This window comes from Indicator indicator, chromosome 26 (assembly GCF_027791375.1).
Source record: "Indicator indicator isolate 239-I01 chromosome 26, UM_Iind_1.1, whole genome shotgun sequence".
Taxonomy (NCBI): domain Eukaryota; kingdom Metazoa; phylum Chordata; class Aves; order Piciformes; family Indicatoridae; genus Indicator; species Indicator indicator.
In genome coordinates, this window is record NC_072035.1 from 2,522,825 (window position 1) to 2,541,811 (window position 18,987).

Consider the following 18,987-nt stretch of genomic DNA (forward strand, 5'->3'; position numbering starts at 1 on the left):
GTTTTTCCCACACTAAAGCATTCCAGGGATCTGTTATTTGAATAGCTGTTTACTTTCAATTCTCTGAATGAATTGAAAGAAAGAATGGCTCTAAGATAACCAATGTTTGTACTAAAAAGCTCTTATAAGGCCAATTTCCACAGACAAGGAGACTTAACAGTTTCAACTCTCAAACATTTCTCATCATCTGCTCACTCATTTTTTAATCTCCAGCCAATTTAAACTAAATTTGATGGAGCAGTAGAGGTTCCAATGACACTGCTTTTATGAATGCTATAAAAAACCCCATACACTGAGAAGAAACCAAGTCAATGTTTGAGGGAAGAAACAAGTACAGTTTAGCTGTATTCTGATTAAAGATACACTGGCATATCTGCATTAACAAGTCAATGTCACTGTGCTCTGATGGGGGTTGTTCCACAGGGAAGAAGTATTACCATGCCTGAAGAGAGGAGATCTACAGGACAGAATTTGCTGGCAAATAGGCTTCATTACTTTCATTGCTAGAAAACCTTCTGCTATTTACTAATAGCAACCCAGTAATCTATAAGCAGGGCAATGTTACAGCATCAACTATGCTACAGCAATCAACTGTGTACCTCATTACACTGAAGTTCATTTCCAGGACTATACATATGGATTTGATTCATTTATCACGATTTAAAGGATCCAAATACTAATAAAAATCAATGTTTTCAGGAACGTTAGATTCTTGGAAGTTTTGCAGTAAGGAAACCACTTGAATAATTGCTTGATTACAGAATTGAAAAAAAAATTAAAAATAATGAACAGAGTCATAAAAGTGAAAAACAAAACTGCAAATACTGACCCATCTTTATTGGCTGCATCATCTGTTGGTTTTATACTAGCTGCTGTTGGCTCTACAGAAGGCTTAGAAGTATTAAGGGAATTTGCTGCATTAGAATCTAATGACATGAGCTGCTGGTTACTTTGAGAAGACATCATTGAGCCAGACAGAGATCCAGATATTGGGATACTATTGAAAAATGCTGTAGAAAAATCCCTAAACAAAAAAGACAGACCATAAATATGGATTCTTTTGAAAACATTTCTCAAAATACCTGAAAAGACTTGAAAAGGAGTCATTCTAACTGAACTGTTTATTCCCTTTTCCTCATGCAGACACTACCTAAACAAGCCACCAACACCCAACTTCCCAGAGTCATTTCTCATATACAAAGGATGCTAAGGCCAGTATTAATGCAGAACTGAGCCTGCTACACATTAGAGCATTGTTCACTCATCTGTAAGGGTAATTCTCTTATCTATGATTATTTATTAGAAGTGAGATCTTACAGCTAAGAGAGCATAGGCTGAAACTCTATTCTGCAAGTATACACAAGGTACTGCCAGCAAGTGCTTTCGGAGACCAGAAGATTAAAATAAATCAGAATTCTGAGTTCACTTCAGGTACAAAAAAAAAAAAAAAAAAAAAAGGAAAGTAAAGAAAGATTCTAAAAGACAACTTCCAACATACCCAGTGTCCAGCTGAGCTATGCAGAGAGGTGTGATCCTTCTCCGGCCATCTGCTGTTCGCGTTTCAACTTGTTTTTTTAAGAGATTCTGTAGGAAAATTTATGTCATTGTCATTTCTGCTAAATAGGAAATGCCTTTTTTATTTTTATTTTCTTTTTTCCTTTTTTTTCCCCAACTGACAAGAATATTAGAAGATGTTCCTCAATTACAAATCTGTTGACACAGATCTTTCCTCATATTATCTTTTGTTGATTCATGCTATGACTATGTAAACAGAATTTAAATTGTTAACAAAAGAATTGTTTTGATACTACCACTATTTTTTCTTTACTGATAATAGGTGTTTTTCAAGTAGAAGGTTAGACAGTACAAAGTACAATAGAGTCCTGGTTCTGATTACTGCTCTCAGGCTGCATCATAACATACATTCCTTTTAATTTAGACACATGCATTTCCAATTCGGGGTCTATCCATCTGTAGAAAAGGCATTTGTGGAGAATGGAATCTGTTCTCCACATCACAGAGTCAAGCCTGAAACGTTCTCAGCTGTGTGCATTGAATCCTTTATTAAAACTTGCCTTCTGTGCTTAGGAGAGAATTAAATAATGCTGTCTCCTTCAATGAGAAACTGAAGGGCAGTTCTACTGCTTGTTATAGCTACCTTTCAGCACACTGAGAATTTAGCACCCATCACAGAATGTTAGGGGTTAGAAGGGACCTCCAGAGATCATCCAGTCCAACATTCCTGCCAGAGCAGCATCACTTAAGGGTGGGTCACACAGGAATGCATCCAGGTGGGTTTTGAATGTCTCAAGAGAAGGAGACTCCACAACCTCTCTAGACAGCCTACTCCAGGGCTCCATCACCCTCACCATGAAGAAGTGTCTCCTCATATTGAAGTGGAACCTCCTGTGTTCCAGTTTGTACCCATAGTTCTTTGTCCTATCACTGGGCACCATCAAAAAGAACCTGGCACCTTCATCTTGACACCCTCAGGTATTTATAGACATTGATAACATTCCCTCTCTGCCTTCTCCTCTCCAGACTAAACAGCCCCAGGTCTCTCAGTCTTTCTTCATAGCAGAGATGTTCAAGTTCCCCAGCCATCCTCAGCGCTCTTTGTTGGACTCTCTCCAGCAGATCCCTGTCTCTCTTGAATTGGGTGGCCCAAAACTGGACACAGTATTCCAGGTGTGGTCTCACCAGGGCAGATACAGATATATCCACAAGCCCTATTCCATAGTCTTACTTCTGCTTAAAAGCATTTTAACTTTTCAACAAGTGCCAGAAATGTCAGCTGGATGATTCACAGGTTAGAAAGGTGCATTTCAAGACAAATAAGGAAGCAGAAATTTATCATAAGTAGTTTGATATTTATCTGCTTAGTACTTGCCACTATAAAGTGGCTATCCAAGGACACCTACCTTTCGGATGTCCTCCAAACTCTCCCCATTAACCATGCTTGCCACTTTGGGAGCTGCTGTTGCAGTCCCAGATGACTCCCTGATGGATGCATTCTTCTGTTCCACCTGCTGCTGTTGCTGTCTCTGTTGATACTTGAGCATCTCTGGGTTCTCAATAATGGTGGTAGACAACTGAGCTTCGGTCATTATTGCCAGGCTTTTACCATAGGTGGACTGATGAATGTTGCTCTATGAGTGTTAAAAATGGATCACACAAAAAGAGTGACTACAACTGCTAGCACACCACCCATCCCCAGGTAATGGAAACACACAAATCTCATGGAATCCAGAAAATGTAAACGCTCTCTGTATCAGTTTTACACCTCTGGTGGGGTTCTGTGGCAGTTTTAGTAGTGGGTGAAGGGTCGCAGCAGTGGCTCCTGAGAGAAGCTGCTAGAAGCTTCCCCAGCTCTGAGTCAGACCTGCTTCTGGCCAAGGCTGAGCCAATTGCTGGACAGTGGTAGTGCCTCTGTGATAATGCAGAGGAGGAAAGTCTGCAGCAGGGGGAGGAGTGAGATGTGAAATACCTATGTGGACACGAAGGTCACTGAGGAAGGAGGGTGGGAGGCGCACCAGAGCAGAGATTCCTCTGCAGCCCATGGAGGTTAATAGTGAAGCAGATGCCCAACTGCAGCCTGTGGAGGACCCCATGCTGGAGCAGGTGGTTGTGTCCACAGAAGGTCATGGCTCTGAAAGAAGCCTGTGCTGGAGCAGTCCATCACTGGGAGGACTGTACCGTGTGGAAGGGACCCACGATGGAGCCGTCCATGAAGAACTGGAGGCCCATAGGAATGACGTGTTGGAGAGGTTCAGGGAGGACTGCCTCCCATGGGAGGGACCCCACACTGGAGCAGAGGAAGGGTGTGAGCAGTCCTCCCCTTGAGAAGGAAGGAGTGGCAGAGATAACGTGATGATGTGATCCCAACCCCGGATCCCGACCCCTGTACCACTGGATGGGAGAAGGTAGAGAATTCAGGAGTGAAGCTGAGCCCAGGAAAAAGGGAGGGGTGGAAAGAAAGGTGTTTTCAAAATTTGGTTGTATTTCTCATTATCCTACCCTGTTTTGATTGGTAATGAACTAAACTGATAGAGTTTTTAACCCTAGTGGAGTCCACTTTGCCTGAGACCACAGTTGATGAGTGATCCCTCTCTGTCCTTGTCCAGGAGCTTTTGTTCTATTTCCTCCTCCCCATCCCACCAGGAGGGAGGAGTGAGCTACAGGCCATGTGGTGCTTTTTTGCTGGCTGGGCCTAAAGCATGACAATCATTTATCCACTATAGATTTATTTATTTTCAATATTTTCAGCTAACACAAAATCAATATGTGAAATAACTGGAATTCAAAGCTTTAGCTGTTAATAGCAACAAGAGGAAAAACCAGCCAAGAGTAATCAGTTTAAAAAGACCTGCAAGACAAAGACCAATTTTGCTGAAGTGTTTTGAAGCACTCCCTGTTTCCTTGGCCAAATAATTACTTAAAAGGTACTAAAAGAGGATGTTTTCCAAACAGACTTTCTTTCCAGAATAGAAACTAATATCAGAAATTCCTTTCTTGACTGCTCTTTTTTAATGATTTGAAAGCAGACAAGAACACATTCTTCTGTGATATGGAATATCAGTCACCACACACTTCTCTAAGGAGTCCAATATTTTAATTGATACGATACACCCCTTAAATATAATCACAGATTCTCTCAGTGCTTACTGTACCTTTTCCTCCTCACTGAGTGGATCTCCAAGTTCATCCTGGGAAAAGTCTAGAAATGCCACTGATCCATCCATGGAACACACCAGGATACCAAGTCCATTAAGAGTCCTGAAGGAAATAAAGGTCCATCTTTGTTATCAGTCTCTTTTCATGGATGCAAAGGTGCAATACGCTAAGTTATTCAATGAAAATCTTACATAAGATGCATTATCACAGCAGCTACTGATGGAACTAAAGAAGTGTGGCAGGAAGGAGACAGGGTGAAGGACAGCAGGAATCCATGTGCTTGATATTCCTTTGGAGACTGCATGCAGGAAGGTGGCATTAGAACAATACACCTACCTATGGCACGATCAGCACCGTGCAAACCTTTCTGTAGGGGCACAACAATCAACAAGGAGAGAAAATTGTAAATGTATTTGCTTCAAAAGATGTACAAAATTTGTGTGCTAATGGAACTGGATGTAGAGAGGGGCCTTCAGCAGCTAAGAAAGCCAGACACTTGTTTTAAGGCCCTGTAAATTGCTGTCTGGGGCCCAAGGAAGATGAAGCTTCATCATACATGGGAATTCAGTAACAGGTAGTCCATTCCTGTACAAAGCTTCCAGCCTGAATAACTAAAGACAGGAAGAGAAGGAATGAGACTCTTAAGAGAGCAGCTCTGCATCTTAGGTAAATGCCTCTTCTCTATCATCATTATCTGAAGTGACAGGAACAAAAAGACAGCAAGATGTGCATCTGAGTGGTCCAAAACTCTCTGTACTAGGCAAAAAGATATGGCTGATTTTGTACTTGTTCAGTATTTGGGCTTTTAATCAAAGTGTACATTCTTGCATATGGGGATATACTGGAGGTTTCAACAGGTTTTCCTTGGTAGAAGAGAGAGAAGAAACTACCAATTCTAGTCTTAGTGAAATGAAAACCTTCTATATATAACCTATCAATGCACACTTGGAAAAAAACCAGTACTTGACAAGTTTTGACTGCCAGTCCAATCATAATGCTCAGAGACAGCAGCACAGAGGTTTAGAGATGACTTGTCACAGAGCACAGAAGAAGAAAGGGAAGCAGGTAGAGCTCTGAAGTCCTATCCAAATCATCCCAGCAAGGCTTAAAATACATTCCACAAATTACCATGGCTACAGCTGTTTGAAATAATTTTTTTTGTGTGGTGGCTGCTGCCCTGATAGCATCACAGCCAGAGAAGTTAGCCTCAGCACTGTCCAACTAGGTTAATACTACTCCAAGTCAGAAAATGATAAAATCTTGTTTAGTTTTCTCTTTGCTTAGCAGACAAAATTGCTGAGCTTCTATTCACTTCTGGATCCAAGCATTTGTTCCATGAAAAGGTAATCATGTTCAGCTATTATGAAGATGGATCCAAGTCTAAAACTCTAAAATAGAAGCAAGACAGCATTAACAGGATAACGGTATCAGATTTCTCTGAATGCACTCAGTTTGCTTCCAGAATGGACTATGTATCTGGGAACAGTCTGTATTATTGACACTTCAGCCATACATTTCAATTTGGAAACAGGATATAAACCAGCAAACTTCCTGGTAATCCTTTGTCTTTCAGATACTCCACAAAACCATTTCCTCAGAAACTGCAATTGTTAACCAGCTCTTTGCAGATGGAGGATTAAAAAAGCACTACAAGAAAACAACACTGTTCAAAGCTATTGTGCTACAACAATAGGAGCATGTCTCATGAAATATTCCACTTTCAACCCTTCATGTATAAATGGAAAGAAAAATTATTTGGTTTTGAAAACTGCATCATGCTCCACTGAGCTTTATGGCAAAATCCACAAGGCACAGAGAAAACAGGAAGTTATACAATTGTAAGCTTTAAAATTTACAGCATTAAATCACCAAGATTGCTTTAGTTAAGGTAGAACTTCCAAAGTTAGGATGTGCTAGAATTAGGATAACATGGAATCAGTTGGTTGCCTCTCATGAGAAAAATAGCCTTTTCCTGCACAGAACCCTTAACTGTAAATCAGCTGATGCATGGTGCAGAGCATTTTTAATACCATTTACATAGTTATTTCTCACTTGTTATTTAAGTCTTATAGTGAATGAAGAACTATTATCTTCTGCATTTTTATGACCAGGCCTTGGAAAAAAAAGTAGGACTGGAGAGAGTGGCACTAACTGCAGGAAGAGAAAAACAAGGTTTGGTACAGTAGGCTGCTGGAAAGGTGGGCTGGCCAGCCTATATCAGTAGAGATGTCCTGGGAAAGCTCAGCACTTGCCCTTCTGCTGTCCTGTGGTTGGTAGATGGGGTGTGGTTGGGTGTAGTAGGTTCATTAGCCTTTCTCTGAGACTCGCCACATGCTCAGCCTCTGCAATTCTTCAACACCCTTCACACAGTGCTGCAACCACACCGTATAACTACATTTTTATTAAACCCAAAAGCAATTATTGCATTTACTGTTTGTTTTTTTTTTTCAATAGACATTACTTTTTTTTCTTTAGGTATATTGTGTCCTTAGGCACAAAGGAATTACTGGCCCAGAAAGTTCATCTGAATTTATCCTAACTGTACAGTGCAACAACTTTTCGCAGATACAATGCACATAAAACCCACCAAGTCCACCATGTTGTATTATAAAATACATGTTCTATGAAAATAAGTTCAGAGAATTGTAGCAAGTGGGAACTCATTCCACAGGTATTTTAATGCACTGCACTCTTAGTTTTTATTCAGTTTTAAATGTTACACAATCTCAAGTGATCATCTAATTTTACCGCCTGAGATGCTGCAGCAGAACCCAAACCTTCAGGAACCAATTGTAACAGCTACAATCTACATCACTCTAAGGTATTTCCAGTTCAGGTGTGTACCTCAAGTTGATAGCAACACTTGGATACTTGTAACAAACAGCAGAAATCAACTTACCAGGAGATGTCCATGATGGACTTGTCAAATAGCTCATGTATGACAACTAAGGGTCGTTTCAGACACGTGAGCTGGAAACAGAGGAACCAACACTCAGAAATTTAGAAGTCCTATGTGACCACAGATATCAGCACATGAACTGCTCTCTTGTTCACCAAACAGAAGCTGAGCAGCAGACAGTTGTGTGCTTGATGGTTTATCTGAATCACCCAGCTGCCCATTCCACTACTGGTACAGAAAAGCGTTGGAGAAGAGCAGCTGACATTCAACCCTCCCTCCCTTTCAGAAACACAGACTGAATTTCTTCACCAGCTTTGCCTTTACATCACAATGTTCTCTACCACTCAAAAAGTAATTCTGCAGATGCTAAAGACAGCTTCTATTCTAAGCTTTGCTTAGATAAGAATGTCACAAACTGTCAGCACAAGAGAGAAAACAGATTAGGTTTCCATGTCCTAATGTGCAAAGGGAATCTGACTCACAATCATTCTTAAAGAAGATTCCTCTACACTTATAAATCAGCTTAGCAATAAAGAACTGAATGTGAACATTCCCAGTAACCTCTTCCAAATCAGATATTCTGTGCTCTTTAACCATAGAATGGTTTGGATTTGAAGGGACCTTAGAGATCATCTAGTTTCAACCCCAATGCCATAGGGAGGGACAGCTCCTACTAGACCAGGTTGCTCAAGGCCCCATTGAACCTGGCTCTGAACACTTCTAGAGTCAGAACCTCTACAACTTCTCTGGACAACCTGTTTCAGTGTCTCACCACTCTCACGGTGAATAATTTCTTCCTAATGTCTAATCTAAATCTCATAGGAGAGGTGCTCGAGCCCTCTGCTCATCTTCATGGACCTGCTCTAATAGTTCCATCTCCTCCTTGTGCCAGGGACTCCATAGCTGAACACAGTAATGCAGGCAGGGTCTCATGAGAGCAGAGTAGAGGGGAAGAAAGACCTCCCTTGACCTGAAGGCCACATTTCTTTTGATGCAGCCCATGATATGATTTGCTTTCTGGGCTGCAAGTGCACATTGACTGCTCATGTTGAGTTTCTCATCCACCAGTGTTAAACTATAGAATGGTTTGGGTTGGAAGTCATCTAGTCCAAACCCCCTGCAGTCAGCAGGGACATCTTCCACTACGATCAGGTAGCTCAGAGCCTTGTCAACACTTACCAGGCATGGGGACTCAACTACCTGCCTGGGCAACCTGTGCCAGTGTTCCACCACCCTCATGCTAAAGAACTTGTTCCTAATATTCAATGTAAATCTGCTCTTCTCTGGGTCCTCTTCCACAGTTATTTCCTTTATATTTCCATAGGTCTGTGTTGTATAGGTCTGGTCTATCTATTAAACTCTTCACCTATAGCTTTGCATCTCCACAATACCTAGTATAACCTCAACAGGCCCCATAAATGAAATCATAGTATAAAATAGAAAGTAAAATATACTAAGAGTGATACTTTGATATGGGTATGCATTGGTGACATTGGCAGAGACAGATTGAGTGTTATGTGTTTAGGAATTGATGAATAAATATCACACTGGAATCTATAAATAGTAGATTGCAGTCAGCAATTGGTGTGTTCTGGCACATGCTCTCAACACAAAGCTTTCCAAATCAGTTAAATTTATTCCTTCTCCTTTGCAGTTGCCAAACAACCCGCCTTGAATTTGCAGATGTGAGAATAGCTACACTTCTCTCAGCCAGAGGAACAACTTCAGTCTAGATTTTAAAGTAAAACCCAAACTAGGTATTGAAAACTGGAAAATATACTTAAAAACCTAATTCACTTTCACATTCCTTTCCATAGTAAAGACAGAAGCCAGGGATCAAAGCCAGAGCAAAGCAGAAAGATGAGCTGTATATACGCTCAGAAACAGCTATCCTGTGCCTGTTGTATTGTCCTTGTACCCAGAAAACAAAAACAAAGATAGGCTCCAAGAGTGATGAATGGATAAGTGAGATAAACATAGGGAAACAAAAAGTCTTTTTTCTTAAGACACTCACATGGAGAAGGAGGAAGAGACACAGGGAAGAAAACAGTGCTGAATTATGTGTATTAACTGTGGTAAGACATTCTTTCCTTCCATACTTCCTCCCCCTTACCAGGGCAACACAACTCTGCCACTGGCTTCTAGCTGGTCCTGGCTTCGGAGAAATGAGCTAACACCAATCTACTTCCTTCCCCCCAGCTAATCCTCTAACAAAGAGAAAAATACCTAAAAATGAATCTACATGTACTGCTGTACATGTGACCTTTGAGCTAAATCCTCAAATTAATGAAATGACCACATTTGTTCAAAGGTAGTAAAAACTCCCACTTACCCAGACAGAAAGAGATCGATCCTTACTCCCAACAGCACAACAGCAGTAGGGACAGCTTGACTTGGTGGAGCTTCCATTCTTTTGTTTCTTTTTGAAGATTTTTGGATTGAATTTCTGAACAAATGAGAAGTCCCCAATTTTATTATAGTGATTACATTTTAGCAGATCTGCTTTAGAAGCAAGTTTTCCACTTAAGGGTGAAAAAGAAACGTTACAGAGGAACAAAGTCCCTGACCAGATTGTACAGGGGCATGTCCTTTCTTAAAGAGCTTTCTAAATGCCTGAATAGGAATAGCAAATAATATTAATTTTACTACTTAAGTCAATTTAATTAAGCTACTGGATGGCTAAGAAAGACAGTGTTTGGCATTCCTAACATGCCCCTGTACTCCCCCTTCTAAGCTTGTTCATCTACATCCAGATCTCTTATCACAAGAGCACGCTGATTGCTTCCAACATGAAAAGTTGACTTTTTTAAATCACCACCAAGCATTTGCCTTACTAATCTTGATACCCATCTTCACCTCTTGTCCCATTAATGCATAGAATGATCCAAAAGCACGTATTAGGAGATTTACTTCAGGGATGAATTACTATCACTCACTCACCACTACCGTAACTGCCTTCCGATGCCCTACAAAGTCCATGTTGGTTTTCCATCCATCTCTCTCAATGATCTGAGCAGTAGGTCCAGAATTATTCATGGCATGAGCAGAAACAAGATAGTGACCATCAGGTGACCAGCTAAGACGCAACACATGAGTTGTGCCTCCACACTGCCAAAAAAACCCAGCATGTCAGAGCTTTAGAAGCATTTGGTAAAGGATTTTAAATACCAACTATTTACATTTTCAATGTAGGGAATATGATCCCAAAGTAAGGTTTTGGGGAATGTAAAAAGTGACATCACACACAATTCTCAGCACTTCAGCCATGTTTGTCCTGGTGATCTACTGTCATTTATGAAGCCCTTATGAATGAGGAAAAGGAACCTAGAGACCTTTTTAAAGGAAATACAAGTGTATTTGGATAAGGTACTCTCAGCATTCCTGAGTGTTAGTGACAGGGCTGCAGCGTACCAACTGCTAATAATGAATCTTCAGCTTGCAACACCAGCTCACACATGAATTGAGGCACTTACTGCCAATAGAGCAATTGCACCAATCACAATATCATAAGATTACTGCAAAACAATCCTCTCCCTGAGCACCAGCTTCTGTCCCCAGAAATTAGATCTCTTGATCAAAGTCATCACATAACAGCCCAATGATGCCAGACCAAAGATCTCTAAGTACTTATCTCACTTCTGATAGTGGCCAACAGAAGATGCACAGGGAAGAACAGAAGAACAATGTAATTCATGTGCCAGTACTGCCTTGGAACAACCTCTCCATTTCCAGGAATTTGCTCCATTGTTTACATAACCAATGTAAACCTTTGGCATCCACAACATCCAACGGCATTGAGAGACTCAGCATAATCAGGTGTGAGAAAGCAGCTCTTCCCTCTCCCTTTGAATCCACCATCTGACAGCTTTCAGCACTGCTAAATTAACAAATGTGTGTGCAGAATCACAGATTGCATCAGGCTAGAAGGGGCCCTCGAAGATCCAACCCCACTGCAGGGAGCAGGGACGCTTCCAACTAAACCAGGCTGCCCAGGGCCACAATGCATTTCAATGTCTTTCTCGGAGTGAGTGCCTCAAAACTGAACCCAGGACTCAAGGTGTGGCCTCACTTTGATTGTCCAGGGAGACAATTACTGCCCTGCTCCTGCTGGTATCACACTATTGTTGATCCAGGCCAGGACGCTAGTGCCCTTTTTGGCCACCTGGGCCCACACTGGCTCATCTTCAGCCAGCTGTTGTCCAACACCCCCAGGTCTTTTCTCTGCTGGGCAGTTTCTACCCACTCTGCTACAAGCCTGGAGCCTTCATGGTGCTGTCAGTTATTGCTCTAATTTTTATTAATTCTACAGGAATTAACTAGGAATAGTCACACATTCTCAAGTACCTCATCAAAGGGTTTTGTGATGCTGGTTTCCAATTGCCAGTCCATGGTCCTCCACACCTTTAAACTTCGATCATCAGCCTGAGAGGCAATGTATTTTCCAACAGGATCCCAGGTCAGCCCTTTCACCAAGCCAGAATGCCCCTTCAGAGTGGCAAGAATTTCTGCAAAAGCAGAGAACAGCTACTGATACTTTCTTTAGGACAGACTGTTGAGGAGACCTACAAAATCTTTTTGAAAGAGTTATATTTAACTTCCTTTAATGTTCAAGCAACAACACATCAACCAAACTGGAACCTGTACTTGAGCTAAGAATGATATGAAAAGTGGTAGAGAACTCGGCCAGAATAAATGATGCAAAACACTTTAGAGGAGATAGATCACAGCAGGAAGACCAGCAGAGTCCAAGTACTTCAGAACAGCACTTCCAAGCTATAGAAACCAGAAGTTTAACTGCTTAACTTCAGTTAAACATTCATTCCTTCCTGTGCACCCAAAGATCATCACAACAATTTTAGCTTTGTGCACCAAATATGAACTAAGATAAAGTCGTAACTGAACAGATACACAAGCCTGGCACACCTGCTAACCTACTTTCAGCGAATCTCTTGCTTATCAGATTGTGAGAGGCTGAGAGCACTGCACAGGCTACACAGCTAGTTTAAAAGCATAAAAACTCTGCTATCAGGGTAGGAAGCAACCCTAAAACAAATGACAGTGACTAGGCACTGCGCAATGGGAGTTTTAGCCTGCAGCAAGTTACACAGTGAGAAGCAGCCAAACAAATGCCTGTGCTCTTTGACTGCCACAGGCCTCTGCAAGTCAGCTAAAGCTGTCCAGTGCACCAGCTGTGCCTGGCAGTGTGGAACATGGCAGTGTGGTCCCTCAGAAAGAGGGTGTGAATTCCCAGTGCTGCAGCAATGGAAGAAGGAAAATGGCTATTAAACATAAGACTTGAAAATATCTGCTACTGTGAGGCTCCCCTAGTCTGTTCTTCCTCTCTTTCATCATATAAAGTCACATTACTTATCAAGCAGAAGCATTAAAAATGGTGTAAGATCGTGCCCCTCTGAAGGCAAATGAATGGAAGTTCTGTAGGTACGAAGGCAACAAGAAGACAATGTATGCATATACAGATGTTGTAGCAAGCTGAAGTTCATTGGAGATTTTTGCAGAGAAAATGAAAAATATAATAATGATCTTCATGTAAAATCAGCAGCACAACTTGAACGTGGCTTTTGTCTACAGGACAGCAGAATCCACTGCTTCTTGCTACCCAGACTTGGAAGGACCGACTCAGATTGCAACCATGTCATCTGAAAGGCAGGCAACTCGCTCCCACAAAGAGATCTTCACAGCCAGTGAAATACACCCATGGAGGGAAAAGTTTGTCACAAAACTTTACATACTTGCACATCTAAATTGTAAGACTTCTCACCTGGAAATTTGACAGCATTCCAGATGACAACAGTGTTATCCACACTGCAGGATGCCAGCCAGGCATCATGCGGAGACCACGCCACATCCATGACATCTGTTTAAAAAATGTTTCCATTTAAGACTTTGATGGGAATCAAATAGTCCAAAAAAATCTTTTAAAAAAGAGTTTGGGTGGCAACATTTTTTCTATCACTGAGAAATGATTATCACTAGAGTGGAAGGAAAGAAAGAACTGAGCAACACTCGTTGGGAGTGAGGCTCTCCAATTTACAACGTTCAATGGGGAACAAAACCAGAAAGAAAATCTAAGGCAGAGGACTCAATGTTTGGTGATTACAGGAAGTGTTGATGCCTGTATAAAAGCATGCCTTGCCTTGCTTTGAATGAAAAGCAACAGCAGCTGTTGCAATGCACTTGCTTGTATTCTAACACATATAGAATGATCAAAGTGATCTCAACCTTGATTTTAATCACAGCTCACGTCAGCAGGTGGAAAATGCATTTGAAATTATCTGCTTTATACATCTTTTGCATTGCTTTTATTTATTTTTTTTCTAACTAGATATTAATATTCTTTGGTTTACTAAAACTTTATCTTCTGCCAGCCAGGAGATTATTCACTGCAAGTGTAAATATTGATTTAAATAAAAATACAGTTTAGCTTCCTTTATTCACCTTAAGGCAGCAAAATAGATATTTCTTAGTTGCTAATTTTTCTACTCATAGTTGCCAGAATCCCTACTAGATTTCTTGAAGTTACTTGTATGAAAATTGGCATTTTGTTAAAAATTAAATTCTTTTAGATTTTCATTCTTGCTCTTTAAAGTAATTACTAATTTCCCACCAAATATATTTGAAAAAAAAATATATATAAAAATCAAGAAAATGTGACACTGAGAAACATTTTTCCCCAAACCCTTACAAATTATGTTCATTCAACATCTATTAACTTACCCCCTGAATGGCTTCTGAGAATCGATACACACCTCCACTGCTCAACGTTAGTGAGTTTGCTACTAGAACCAAACACAGTGCTAGGTCCAATATACCTAATGGAAATAGAAACAGTTAGCTCTCCAAACTTACTTTCTAAAAAAATAAATTCCTAATTAGCTGCATAGTACACTTTGTTTTATATAGTCAGTTATTCCTGCAATGAAAATTGAATCATAGAATGGCTTAGGTTGGAAGTCACCTTAGAGATCATTTACTCCAACCCTGCTGCCATGTGGAAGGACACCTCTCAACTGCCCCAAGGCCTCATCCAACCTGGCCTGAAGCACTTCCAGGGAAGGGAATTCCACAACCTCCATGGACAACCTACTCAAGAGTTCTACCACCCTTGTACCAAAGAACTTCTTCCTAAGATCCAGTCTAAGCCTGCTCTGCCTCAGCTTCAAACCATTCCCCCTTGTCCTGTCTCTAGACACCCTCATGAAAAGTCCCTCTGCAGCTTTCCTGCAGGTTCCCTTCAGGTACTGGAAGGCAGCTATAAGGTTCCCCCAGAGTCTTCCTTCTCCAGGCTGAGCAACCCCAGCTCCTTCAGCCTGTCCTCATAGCAGAGGTGCTCCAGCCCTCAGATCATCCTTGTGGCCTCCTCCAGACTCACATTATTAGAGCACAAAACTGTGGGCTTCCCTCCCCCATTATTAAAATACTAACTTTGATAACATGTACAACTTGAGAGATAGCAAAAAATGGTAACATTTAAGATAACTCTTCAAATCTCATCAGGAAGCATTCTTTAAGAACAGAATAAAATGCCTCAGCTCCTCAAGAGGAGAGAGACTGCCCAGACAGACACACCTACACTCCACTCCAAGAGACAGAAGAGACCAAATCTCCAGCAGCAGAGATACGGTGTCACAGTTTCAGCTCCTTACTCACCAAGCCAGCACAGGGAAGAAGCACCAAGAGATGTGTCAGAGTAGCCTACTTGAAATGAAATATAAAATCAAGAAGGAAGATGCTTACGCAGCTCGTTTCCACACCATAATCAACTTGTCGTCTCCCCCCGAAGCCAAGTAAACTCCATTGTTCGACCATCGCACACAGTTCACACAAGCTGAAACGTGGAAAAGAAAGTTGATGTAAGGTGAAATACAAAAAGAAAGTGGTTCTGGACTGGGGACAGAGGTTAGCATAAGCAAAACCTGATGTTTAGGATTTAAGTGTGCTTTTGCCACTCAAGCAGTTACTCTGTCTGCTGTAGATAAATGAGTTGGTACTTATCTTGCAGTAGCAGCCCAGAAGCTTCTTAAAAACCCTATTCTTTATTTTAAAAAGCTTCACCAAAAGCAGCTCAGAAGAAGAAATATTATTATTGATCTAGCAAAGGAAATTGCTCTTGTGGTAAATGAGGTAGGATTGAGGGGGCAAAGAAGAAAAAAGAAAAAAAAAAGGGAGATGCATCTTGAAGAAAGGATAGGGACAGCTTGTTTAGGTAACCAAACTTCTTTCAAATGTAGCAAGCAATAAATCCAGAATAATTTAGAACTATAACCAAAATGCTTCGTGTTTCCTTTACACTTATTTCTCTGCTTGCCCTTTCCCTCAGAGATCTCAGTTTCTCAAAATGTGCATTATCAATTATTTTGTGATCACAGATGGAAAAAACCTCATTGGGAAGAGATTGCCAATCTTTCTTGGTACATTTTCCTGCTTTTAGCAACATTTTCTGCTGAAGATCTAAAAAAAAAAAAATCTATAGCCAAAGTATGGGACTACCCTGCTGTATTTCACTGATTCTTCACCACTGGACAGGGAATGATTTTTGTAATTACAAACATCCAATGGTTAAGCTTTGGCAAATGACCAACAGTCACTTTGTTACCTAAGTGATTGTCCATCTGACAAAGCATCTTGGGAATATTTTCATTCTTTTCATCTTCCTCTTTCAGGACAGGAGCCATATTCCAGATCACAACTTTCCCAGAATCCTGACCTGTAAGAGAACAAACAGTCCCCTCCTTTTAAATACCTACAGCAAAAAAACCCCACTTCTCAGACTTAATCTCTGTTCCAGAATAGAAGCTAAACTTCAAGGGTAACTACAGTGGGAACTTTGGAAATACAGATGCCATTCCAACATAATTACACTGAGTCAGAAGTGGTTGGGTTGGGTTTTTTTCTAAGTTATTAAAAATATAGTTTTACAGCCTTGTTAAAAAATTACAGTATATACAACTGATGCCAACTGCGAGGATAAAATACAACTTTATTAGAAGTTCAAAAGAGAAAAGATATATTCAAACCCTAAACTGCAATTATTGTAGCCAGCATAAAATTACTATTCTGATCCAAATAATAATTTTGCATGTATTTCTTGAGCTGTTCCATTTAGATAATTTGATTTTTTTTTTGTCCAAATAGCTCTACTATTTAGCAGGTCAAAAAGCTCAACTTCCCATTTAGTTCCTCTTCAAAGAAAGAAATTTGGCAGTATGGCCACAACTCAGTTATTGCAGCTCTTATCTCAATGATGTCCATGAGGATGAGTACATAAGAAAATGTAACCCTGCCATCTGCAGTTACAGCAGCAATTTTCAATGACTTACATAATTATCTGTTTCTTGGAGATACAAGTGATGTGGTTTTTAGAGGGTCAGACTGATTAAAGTGTTGACAGCACATGATTATTACGGCCCCAAATTCTGCCTTCTATCAGTATGCAGGCATACCTTGTCCTCCTGTTGCAAACTTGGTCCCATCTGGGTGAATGTCCACTGAAAATATTGGCTTTCCTGGAATCAGAGAACAAGCAGCAACACACTGAATTGTTTTACAGTCAACAGAACGGAATAAAGCCAAATGAACCATAACTCTTCTAGTCGGCAAATAACTTTCTTCCTCTATAAGTTGTAAGAATTACAGCTGACTACAAGTTGAAAACAACTGAACTTGGTGACAGCAATGACAGCCTATTAAAAGTGTATATGGAAGTTATCATGCCACAGCAAAACACTGACAACCAAGGATGTGTCAAATGCCTCAAAGCAAAATAACACCACAAAGCAAGTGTGCCAACAAAGCTGTATCCGAGTAAGGAATTTCTTCCAGGTTTCTATAGTTTGTTAGCTGATGACCTGAAGCAAAATTTGGGTTTTTTTCGCTTGGTTTGGTTTTTTAATCCTCCCCCACCTCAGACTGCATCTATTTGTCACACAATTACCTGTCTCAAATTAAAATTCTGTTGTTATGAAACTCTACTCCCCAAGGACTAGCTTTATTTTTCTGGCTTACATATAGACAGAGGAAGGCTAACCAAAACCTAACATTACTCTTCAATCCTTCAGTTCTCCATATGCTAAATCTTTCAGAAGAAAACTAATGATTTTATGAAAACAAACTGCGTAACAATTAGCTAACACAGCTGTGGAACATCTTTGGAGACCAGACAACCCTCACGCTCAACCTATTCTGCTCTGACCACTGGATCACATACACTCTCCTAGAAGTTCAGTTCTGTTAACCTTTGCAGAAGGAAAAGAAAGAGAAGTAAGCTTACTGCTTTCAACGATGCTCAAAAAGCTACCACTGAGGATTACTTGAAGGCAAACACATATGATTTCCACGTTCAAAACATTCTTGGCAGCAGTCCCAACCCTTTCAAATTGGAATGCTTCTGCAAGCAACGTCACTCACATGCCAGTATAAAAGACAGTTGATCGATCAGCCATAGAACTAGTACCCACGGACCAAGATTAACCAAGAAGTTTCCTATATATGTCAGTTCTTGCATTCTGTCTTCACAATGTTGACATGAACCATAAAACCAAGAGAACTTATCCAGCGATGGATTTAATATTGCAGCTGTAGCATTTTAACTCCTTAACACTAAACTGCTGACAAAATCCTCACTCAAACACACAGAACTGCTTACTTTTTGAGAGAGATGCATTTTGCTCCATGCCAACTTTATGTTGATTTGGTTTAAGGTTTATTTTATTTGGATTTATATTGCAACTGTGACATGTGATTCCCCTTAAACGTTTATAGGCAGCCAAGCAAAGACCTTAAGTACAGTAAGATGGCACTTAAGTTACATTCCTTCCAAGTGCCTTAGACCACATAAAATCTATTGACTAAGACTTAGCTGTGACTTTTCTTCAGCTTATTGTGTCTGATTCTATCTTATATTAATTTGAATGCAACATGTAGGGATTAACTGAGTATTTAGAGAAGCATGGACAAGAAGCAAACATTTATTTTCCCCTTCCCAGGATGTGGAAGTTGCCGTCGATTAAACAGGAAAACAGTGAATGAAAATGAATCACTTAACATTCATCCCCTTTCTGCCACTCACAACTCTCTATATTCATAGATTCATAGAATAGTTTGGGTTGGAAGGGAACCTGAAGATCATCCAGTTCCACCCCCCTGCCATGGACAAGGACACCTTCCCCTAGACCAGGTCACTCGAGGCCTCATCCAACCTGCCTTTGATCACCTCCAGGAAGGAAGCATCCACAACCTCCCTGGGCAACCTGTTCCAGTGTCTCAACACCCTCACTGTAAAGAATTTCTTACTGATATCCAGTCTAAATCACCCCTCCTCAAACTGAAAGCCATTACCCCTCATCCTATCACTATATGCCCTTGTAAAAAGTCCCTTCCCAACTTTCTCATAGCTC

General features: G+C 40.6%; 1 protein-coding gene across 1 annotated transcript in view; it reads right to left on the reverse strand.

Annotated features, from left to right (window-relative positions):
• Positions 1-18,987, reverse strand: part of LOC128975575 (protein HIRA) — a 38,437-nt gene that overhangs the window by 13,418 nt on the left and 6,032 nt on the right. Inside the window, exons 2-14 of the mRNA XM_054392538.1 lie at positions 17,035-17,097; positions 16,188-16,298; positions 15,329-15,419; positions 14,309-14,403; positions 13,353-13,448; positions 11,918-12,078; positions 10,514-10,681; positions 9,906-10,019; positions 7,574-7,644; positions 4,671-4,776; positions 2,922-3,149; positions 1,499-1,584; positions 830-1,024 (exon numbers count right to left, since the gene is read on the reverse strand). Of these exons, the coding sequence (XP_054248513.1) occupies positions 830-1,024; positions 1,499-1,584; positions 2,922-3,149; positions 4,671-4,776; positions 7,574-7,644; positions 9,906-10,019; positions 10,514-10,681; positions 11,918-12,078; positions 13,353-13,448; positions 14,309-14,403; positions 15,329-15,419; positions 16,188-16,298; positions 17,035-17,097 (1,585 nt within the window). The remainder of the gene's footprint in view (positions 1-829; positions 1,025-1,498; positions 1,585-2,921; positions 3,150-4,670; positions 4,777-7,573; positions 7,645-9,905; positions 10,020-10,513; positions 10,682-11,917; positions 12,079-13,352; positions 13,449-14,308; positions 14,404-15,328; positions 15,420-16,187; positions 16,299-17,034; positions 17,098-18,987) is intronic.